This window comes from Raphanus sativus, unplaced genomic scaffold (assembly GCF_000801105.2).
Source record: "Raphanus sativus cultivar WK10039 unplaced genomic scaffold, ASM80110v3 Scaffold3053, whole genome shotgun sequence".
In the NCBI taxonomy this organism is placed as follows: Eukaryota; Viridiplantae; Streptophyta; class Magnoliopsida; order Brassicales; family Brassicaceae; genus Raphanus; species Raphanus sativus.
Window position 1 is genome coordinate 1 of NW_026618360.1, and position 9,535 is coordinate 9,535.

Below are 9,535 nucleotides of genomic sequence, written 5' to 3' on the forward strand. Positions count from 1 at the left end.
GAGTGATTTGCAAAGTTTAAGAAATGTTTTAACTTTAAGACCTGAATCTGAAAATGTATGAAGACTTAAATTAAGAGACTTCATAACCGTGCCTTTTTTAAAACTGGAACAGTTCATTATGATATTTATCGATTAGTTTATGTTTCATTATTCTGATTTGATAAAAGTTATTCGCTTTGTAGTGAATGTATTTGGACGCTATGGCTGTAACAATTAAGGTTCTAAAAATTAACTGTATCAACTCAAAAGGGATCTATGGTTTCTCCTTTACACAAAACGCCGTTAATCCTTATTCACCATAATTTCACCACCATGTTGTCATTTTAACCATTTTGTCGTCTACTCCGTCAAAAAGGTCAAAAGGCTTTGTCAACACAATGAAAACATCACTAAATTAAAATAGTAAATATAATACTCGTGTGTATATATATAACAATTCGCCGAAGAGGAGAAACCAGGAAAAGGGCATAAAATGGTAGAGATTCCGAGAAGAGTCAACAAATTAGCTGCGGCTTTTTACTTCGAGGCGGCGCGTGCACGTCCGCCATGCGATAGCAGTAGCGGGAGCGATCACTTTCCTGATGAGACAGCCGATCTTTGGGATCTGGTCGAATCTTATATGGACGGTGAAGTGAAAGCTTTACCCGAGGATGTTCTTGGGGAAGAAAACGATGATAAATCTGACGTTGATGATGATGATGACTATGAAGATGTGAAGGAGAGGTTACGGAGATTCGTAAGAATCTCGGTGGCGGCAGAGAGCGGCGGAGAATAATTGAGGAGGTAGTCAATGCAAGTGAGTTCGTTGGAGAGAAACGACTCTTGATGGCTTATCTACGTAACAAAGGTTTCGATGCAGGTACTAACACGTGCTCTCTTTACTAGGAAATTTACATTTTGTATGTGTTTTGGGTTTGAGGGGAATTGGTTAAGTTTTAAACCTCAAAGCTACTCGTTCACAAACTTATTATTTGTTAATGGTTGATCCATATTGATTAAGCCTTGCGAAGGAATGGTTGGTTTAGAGGCATGATTACAAAAAAAATGATCCGAGAATTAAGTTGGTCTTGTGATTGGAAAATTATTTTGTCAAGAAGATAACACATTTGAGCTTCAAGATTGATTAGTCATTTTATTACTATAGAGATTTCTTGGCATACATCACACGTATAAGTAGCTTCACATTAAGATAGAGGTATGATGTTGTATAACATATCTCTCAACCTTAGTAGTATTTGAAACTGAGTCATATTGTTGGACTTTTTTTTTTGCTAAAACATATTGTTGGATTTTGTAGCATATCTTTAATTATTAATAAGTTTGCTTTAGGAAAATTTAATAGGCCGGTGGATCTCGTTTGCAATATATAAAAGATGTGTATGTCTATATGTGTTAATACCACAGTGGATTTTGGTATTTAAATGTACTGTACAAACACTGAAATGAGAAGATGATCCATATGTACTAGGTAAACCTACACGAAAGTAGTAAGTAGGGTTACAAACAAAGTAGGTTGGATCCTTAAAACCATATAAAAGTGAGTCAAGTGACTACGTTAGATGATCGTATTTTCTTTTATTTTTTGAAAGTTTTTGTACTTGTATGTATAAATGTATGATACCATACCAGTGATTACTTTTTGTGACTTGTGATTCACATGAGAATATACTAAGATGAAAGATGAATATATATATGTCACACAGGTCTTTGCAAGTCGAAGTGGGAGAGATTTGGTAAGAACACGGCCGGAAAGTACGAGTACGTTGACGTTAATAGAGGAGATCATAAGAGCCGCTTCATCGTCGAGACAAATCTTGCCGGAGAATTTGAGATTGCTAAGCCTACAACAAGATACCTTTCTCTCTTAGCTGAACTGCCAAGTGTCTTTGTGGGAACACCTGAAGAGCTGAAAAAGTTAGTGAGAATCATGTGCTTTGAGATAAGACGGTCGATGAAAGGAGCGGAGATTCACGTGCCGCCGTGGAGGAGGAACGCTTACATGCAAGCCAAGTGGTTTGGTCACTATAAACGAACCTCAAATGAAGTGGTTACTAGGGTTAAGAGCTGTGGCTGTGGACCACGTGTTGGGTTTGAGGAATTGGTTAAACCGGCGACGTTTAATGGTTATAAGGACGTGGAGAGGAAGAGGCAGGGTTTAAAAGTTGGCCAGCTCACGGTGGCTTTCAACGGCAGTGCGGTGAGGCTGTAATAGTCAAAGAACAAAGCATAGGGCTCTGAGAGTTTATAATTGTGAGTTTTGAATATTTTTGTAGATATAGGGTGTCAAAGAAGCAACACATCTATAAAGTTGTAGATTGGCTCTCTAGCAGTGTCTGCTAAATTTGTTTAGTGCAATAGTTTTTAGTTGGGCCTTTTAAGTTTCGGCCCGTTTTTTATTGGCCCGGTTCAGTGAATTATTCAATATACAAGTGTTAGATATAAACAAATGATACCACTTTAATTACAACTTTACAAGTGTTGGACGATAATGATATCATGAAACTTTGAATTATAGTAGTCAACAACTTTCAAGAAACTTTCGAAAACAAAAGAATACATCCAAATCCCAAGGAGGACCTTTGTGACACATTGAAAAGCAATAAACTCATACAAAACTAAATACTATTTAATTAAAAATTTGTAAACATTAAATTGTTTATTAGGCTTTAGTAAACAAAATTGATGTATTTATTAAGCACATTAAACTTTATAACTCAGACCATACAATGATGCTGTCGAGTATTATTTGCATGTAGCCTAATTTCATAGTAGTATAGTACTAAACTAAAATAACAAAACAATAAAAAAGGAATGAAAACAAACAGAAACCTAATAACTTTCGGTATTTAAAAGTCTCAGTAACATCTTCTTTAATAATGTCTGGTCTCTGTTTCTCTCTCTCTTAAGCAATGAAGAAGCTCTACCGCAAAGGAACCGTACACCCTTCGCCGCAGATAAAATCCGACGACCACCTTCTCTCTCTTCTTCCCGTTGCTATCTTCTCACTAGCGGCGGTTCTTTCACCGAAAGACCGCGAAGTCTTGGCTTACCTCTTATCAACCGCCTCTTACTCCGGCGACCGAAACTATGCATCTCGCCTGAATAAGACCAAACTCCACGAGAAGTCCCGTTCAGACAATCACTCCCCTCTTTTTCATTGTGACTGTTTCAGCTGCTACACGTGTTACTGGGTCAGATGGGACTCTTCACCAAGCCGCAAGCTGATTCACGAAATCATCGACGCTTACGAAGAAAGCTTGGAGAATAAGAAACAAACCAAGAAGAAGAAAGATCGGAGAAAGCGTTCAGGGAAAGCTCCAGCTCTCGCTAGTCCTAGCTTTGGTACGGCTGATTCAGAGAGTCCAAGTCAACTTACTGATTCGATTTCGAGTTCTCGTGCATGTTCTAGTTCGAATCATGAATTGGTTGGTAGTACTGGTGGTTGCAACGGCGGTTTGAAATCCACGGAGGAGTTCCTTGCCGGAGACGTTGGCGAAGAGACGGCTGAGGAGCAGGAGAAGGGATCCGTTAGAAGATTTGTGAGTTTCATTGGTGAGAAAGTTTTTGGTGTTTGGGGATAAGAAAATTTACAAGAAATAATAAGGTAGAAATGTTTCTTTTTTTTTTGGTAAAAAGCTAAAAAATGTTTTTTCAAAGGTTTAATTACTTTGGATCTTTGTAGGCCAAAATGTTTGATTACCAAATGTTTTCATGTATAAGGATTTAACTGTATTGCGGCCAAAAACATCATTGTATTATAACATCTTGATCATATCAGAAAGTTGGTACTATTGCATGTATTTAATACGTTTATATGTTCAACAACATAACATGCTCAAGGTTGCATAAACTATTTTTTCTTACCGCCAGAATTGAATTATGGAGTATATTATTCAGCAGAATACAAAGTAAAATCGTTACGTCCAGCTTGAACATATTTAATTGACTATCTGTAGTGATATAGACTTTTACTGTAAAAATGTATTTTAATAAAAAGGTATTGACTATAATACTATTTGAGGTCCAACAATATCTTTTGTGCTGCCCACCGCCACAGCCAATTCTAATGCTTCCCATGAACTGTTGTTTTCATATTATTTGTCTGTACATTATTGCCCTTTGCGAGTCACCCAATCTGATCCCTTTCATCAAAGCGTAAAGTCTAGAGAATAAACTCCAAAGTTCGATTCGTAGCTGATAGTGGAGTATAAAATGAGTAATCATTTCAGAACCTTTTTTGGCATAGACATGTCAGTTGAGTACAATTTCCTCGCTTCTCCATTATCAAATCTTATTAAAAACATGCAGTGAATATGTTTGTTCTGTAGCTATGATATAACCTTTCGCAGAAACAAAAATATAATGCAGTAAGTTTTTTTTTTTTTTTTTTTTGCTAAAATTTGGTATAATGCAGTAAGTTTGGTATAATGCAGTAAGTTTAAAGCTCGAAACTACCTAAAGTAATCAGAATTGTTCGAATCATCCATCATTCTCTGTCTCTTGGGTATGGTTTAAAACCACGATAGATTGAATAAATCAATCTTTCTTGTACAGACAAAACGAGGGAACTAAATCCTAGAGATGCGGGATATTCGTACATAGGGCTTCACAAGTAAATAGAAAAAGTGGAGACACGATGGCTCTGGTCTCGGTGTGACACTTTTTACCCAACACACTTCCCCGCACAAGAAAAAAATATTTTTGTTTGAACTGAAATGTCAGATGAAAGATTGATATTAGTCATATTGATGTAGCTTTGGTACTTTTTTATTAAAATAAAATGTCAGAGGAAAAGATGTCATCAGTCGTCACGACTGAGAAGGTCTGTTTGAAATGTAGAATCTCAGTCATCAATAGTTGCACTAAAAAGTCAAGGCAACGTCTTTTACTCGTTTTGTGTGTCTAAACTGTGCGCAGAGTTAAAACCTAAAACCAGTTAAGCGAGTATCCTTTTACTACTACTCTTTCTTCGTTCACACTTTTTGTTTTCACTTTCATCAAACCAACCTGATCAGACCTTTCGTATTTTACAACAACAACCAAACTGAATTGGGTATTAATTACTATTGATACGAACCTGAGGTCCACTGACATGGTTTGTGTTATGTTTTTCTTTTCTTACTGAAATGGGTATAATTACTATTGATACGAACCTGAGGTCCACTGAAATGGTTTGTGTTGTGTTTTTCTTTTCTTACTTTCAGTTTCAAAGACGATGACTCCTTATTGGGCCATAATGGATTGTGAAGACAATTACACATAATCCTGACATCAACCCAGCAAAGTGAACAGTTAGACATCTGCTATGTGAAACCAGCATCACACAAAACTGAACTCTGCCTAATGGGATCGGTTCAAAGTTCTACCACTTACTTGTCCCCACTCGTCGACTCGGTTCAATGATTTCACTGGACATCTATTAACACCAAATGTTTCAATTTTATGTAGTTATCAATTTTATGTAATATGTAATAATTGCAGATTAGTCTCAACTTGATCAATACCTAAGTACTGTGAAAATTTCTGAAAAATTGATCAAATATTTTTGGAATTGCAGATTAGTCTCAACATACATCAGTTATAACCAGTTTACTTTTCTTTTCACTGTGCTGATATTAATTTGTTGATTAGTTTAGCAAATTTTAGTTTCTAAAACCTCTTAATCAAAGTACCACACATTGTTAAGTTGTAATAAAACCTTTTAAAGCTTTTAAGAAAAGTGAATGCGTCAGTAATCAGAATATTGTCCACAAGGATAACTAATTATCCAGTCGGATCAAAGTGAAGAAATAATTAAATTATACTCATCATTCGCATTTTCCATTTCTATGAACTTTAAAGAGACAAAAACATTTTAGGAAAGAGAAAAAAAAGTGTGGACGAGCAACAATCAGATCGCCAACCAGAAAAAGGACGACTGAAACGATATATCACGGCCAAATCTATTTCCCCTCGCCAGATTCATTCAAGGACTCAGAGACACCGGACTCTCTCTTGCCCGATTCGAAGAACCACGAGGGTTTGTTATAATAACAAAACTAAATCGTAACCAAAACAAAAATATCTATATTTCAGAAACCAAAAACAGTACTAAAACCTATAACGAAAGTGAAAAAAAAAAAACGAGACCCCAAATACTCAAATAGTATTGTCGCCGATGCCGAATGGTATAGCACTCTCGTTTCGATGGGTATTTATATTACGATGCAGAGTGACGCCCTAGAAACCCCCCAATAGAAGGAAACAAAAAATTATTGGGTTTGAAATTATAAAAGCCCAACTAGTTATTAACCCTCGAGCTGATCACAATCGTTTGACGCAGCTATTTTTATCAACCACTAAACCTCAAAGGTCTAAATGATTCGGCCATTAAAAATCGGGCCTTTTAATTTTATTTATATACTAGGGGTATTCCGGCGCTACGCGCCGGGTTCGGATGTTTTATTCCTTCGTTGAGTTTAATTTGTTATTTGCTCCATTTGTTAGTTGTTAGTCCTGTATTTTAATCTGTTTTTATCGTTTGATTTAACTAAAAATAGGATAAGTAGGCTGAACTTGAACTTTAAACATAAAGTAAGTTGATGTTCCAAAGATAAATTAATATAAATGCATGTATTTGTTTTGTGAGTATCTTGGCTTTGCATTGTCATGTTAATGCATTTTTATCTCCTACTAAGTTATAATGGAAGAGGTTTTACTAATGGAAGTGAGGCAATTTTTTTACTACTAATTGCTTTACGGTTTTTATGTATTGATGAATAGATTATTTTGCCTTAGGTTCAGTACATAAGGGAGTGATAATCATTTTAAAAAGTAAAGTAAACAACAACATAATGACGCCACTTGACATGACATGATGTCTTTCCAACATTGATTTCATGTAGTTTTCATTCGTGTCGATCCTAATTTATCTAAGTATGTTTTTCCGAAAGCCATTCCCCAATGCATAACTTTTTAGTGATGTATATGTCTATGTTGATATACCAATCTCCTGTGGATGTTTGGAGATATCAGACTCCTAATCAGTGTTGTTTAAATAGAAGTCTTCTTATTTGTCTCTGACATAGTGAACCTTAGCCTTTTCGAGAAAAAAATATTTGGTAGTTAAATCGTTGTAGTTTGCCAGTAATGTAAATAGATAGTCTGCCGAAAGGTTGATGTTGGTTTTTTTAATGCACGGAGCAGATTTGGCTTAATAAAAGTGAGGATTCCATACATGCTCGCCTGCTCGGTCTTTTCTCTTAAGGCATCTAAAGTATTGGGCTTATTTAATTATCTACAGTTCCAATCTTATCCTAGAGTTTTATGGAACCCTGGAGTATTTTTTTTTTTTTTAAACTCAAGATCAACGGTTTATCTTTATTTTATACTATTAATTTTTATCTTTTTAATTTATTCCCCTAATTGTTTATACATAATATCGATAGTAATTTCTTACTATCTTATTTATTTTGTTAACCACAAAAAAGTATGACACAAATAGTTTAAGCCTATTCAAAAAAAAAATTGACCAAGAAAATATAGCATATTTTAAAATTTAATTTTGAGTTTTAAACAAAAAAAATAACAATAATAGTATAATTTTAGTAGAACTATGATAACATGGAATTCTATTTTTTTGTCAAAAATAATTAAGACCAATTTTTTTTTTGTTACAATGCAGTAGTGTAGACTGAAAGAGTGGCATATTAATACCAATAACAAATGTTGTACTAAGCTACGCCACAGTCACGCTCTCGGTTGTCTGAACACCTCCATACTTGGAACCACTTGAGGCGTCACTTCAGTCAAGCCATGTTAGCTGCAGTGGTTGATATATTCAGAAGAAACTTACTCATCGAACAGTTAAACTTTAAAGTGGCCCCAGACGTAGCTTTTAAAAATAGGAGAGCTGGAAAAGGTGGACACATAAGTTGGACATAATAAGACAAATACCAAAAGTAGACATACGCATCAGAAGTTGGAAATTCCTTATACATACACATTTGGTAACCAGCCGAATTTACCTCTTACAAGTTCTGGGTTTATGCTAGTGGCCACGATGACCTTGGGTTCCAACTTCTCATGAAGGATTGAGAGCGTCTCTACCAATAACACTAAAGATAAATGTAGATAAGCAACAAAAAAATAACACGTGTATGAATAAAGGTTTGTTGAAGATCGAGGAATAACTTGGCAACACGAATCATTGACATTATAAGTTGAGTAGTCCTGGTGATGGGCCCCTAAAACTTTGCAACCTGAGCATACAGACACACGGAAACAGTGTATCTAAATGAGAAAGAAGGATGATAGATGCAAGAAACTCATAGTGGCGTTAGCAAACATATCATCGAACAAACTAAAAGAGGACGAAACAATCAAAACCGGAAGAATCTATGGTGAGATCAGCTTGCTTCTGTTCGGAACGATCTTCTGCTGCAGTTTCCTGTTTAAGACAAAAACATACTGAAGAGTCAAAACTATTGATTCTATCACAAACATGCTAGCAGACAATATTTCAGTTTCTAGACTTGCAATTTCATACCAATCAAATAAAGAAACAATCTTTGCTACTGCTCAAGCTATAATTCACTTTTCCGAAAGTAAATGATAAAGAAAACAAATACCACCAAATACTTGATGGAGGTTATGATTTGTTCTTGTCGCGGTGGTGTGAGGAATCTGCCGCTGTTGAATCTCCACTGCCAGAACCGGCCAGCTTTCAAATCGGCGAGCAGGATGAAGGATTGCGCCACTGTTGAGTTGATGATTTGCAGGGATTGTTCTTCAGTTTTCGCAGATGCAATGATGTTCATCGTAGGGAGCAGGATGGAGGTTTGCGCCATTGTTGAGTTGATGATTTGCAGGGATCGTGCTTTAGTTTTCGCAGATGCCATGATGTTCATCGCTGGGAGCAAACACATTTTTTTTGTGCAAGGAGCAAACACATTTATAGATGGAGTTTCTGACGGTTATCCTGGAAAGATGATAAGCTCGATTAAAAGCTGGGAGGGTGGTATAAGTGGTTGGACGTTACAGAGTGTCGATCGGAGTCTTAGCTGTAGGGTGAAGACGTCGATGATTTGTATATGGAATCGGGATAATAATGTAACCCTAAATACATATGGGCCTAAACTATACAGAACACATCCAAACATAAGACCCACCAACTGGCCAGTCTGGCCCGTAGATTTGGTACGAAAACTTTGATGAGATGAAGAATTAGAAGCTGACGTGGCGCAAAACCCCTTCTCTTCCTTGCTGATGTGGCTGCTTGAGGTGCCAGAATTGTCAACTTTATTAATATAGATACACATGATAAACTTCAAATAGAACTACCGTGTGCCTTTGGATAGGTCTAAACTAATAATCCTTTTGGTCAGACTAGTCTCGATTAATCAGTCTCCTTTCGTTCTCTCGGCTGTTTGCTTTCCTTGGAATTTCACATTTGATCTTTCTTTCTTATCTTGAAAAACCTTCAAACTCTACATTTTACGGTTAAGCTTTCATCGCACTAAATGTTATCTCCCCCCGTGTCCTTTTACATGTGGAC

General features: G+C 36.2%; 2 protein-coding genes, 1 non-coding gene and 1 pseudogene across 7 annotated transcripts; 2 read left to right on the forward strand and 2 right to left on the reverse strand.

Annotated features, from left to right (window-relative positions):
* Window positions 1-292: 292 nt before the first annotated feature.
* On the forward strand, window positions 293-2,420 carry LOC130506263 (uncharacterized; annotated as a pseudogene).
* Window positions 2,421-2,746: 326 nt separating this feature from the next.
* Window positions 2,747-3,791, forward strand: LOC130506265 (uncharacterized). Its single transcript, XM_057000901.1, has one exon. The coding sequence runs from the start codon at window positions 2,910-2,912 to the stop codon at window positions 3,579-3,581; it is 672 nt and encodes a 223-aa protein (XP_056856881.1). The 5' UTR covers window positions 2,747-2,909; the 3' UTR covers window positions 3,582-3,791.
* Window positions 3,792-5,873: 2,082 nt separating this feature from the next.
* On the reverse strand, window positions 5,874-6,006 carry LOC130506266 (small nucleolar RNA snoR111). Its single transcript, XR_008941949.1, has one exon. It is a non-coding gene; the product is annotated as a small nucleolar RNA snoR111 (small nucleolar RNA).
* A 1,500-nt stretch (window positions 6,007-7,506) lies between these two features.
* On the reverse strand, window positions 7,507-9,076 carry LOC130506264 (uncharacterized). Of its 5 annotated transcripts, none has more exons than XR_008941948.1 (5): window positions 8,610-9,074; window positions 8,368-8,428; window positions 8,173-8,240; window positions 8,007-8,096; window positions 7,507-7,801 (listed from the first exon to the last, which is right to left on the reverse strand). XR_008941948.1 is itself a non-coding variant. In XM_057000899.1 (4 exons), exons 1-4 carry the CDS (start codon window positions 8,904-8,906, stop codon window positions 7,788-7,790), a joined length of 606 nt encoding a protein of 201 aa, XP_056856879.1. In that variant the 5' UTR covers window positions 8,907-9,076; the 3' UTR covers window positions 7,507-7,787. The 5 variants fall into 5 exon arrangements, 3 of the variants coding, with proteins under 3 accessions (XP_056856879.1, XP_056856880.1, XP_056856878.1); XR_008941947.1 differs by having other exon boundaries at window positions 7,507-7,891; XM_057000899.1 differs by having other exon boundaries at window positions 8,007-8,240; window positions 8,610-9,076.
* Between the last annotated feature and the right edge of the window lie 459 nt (window positions 9,077-9,535).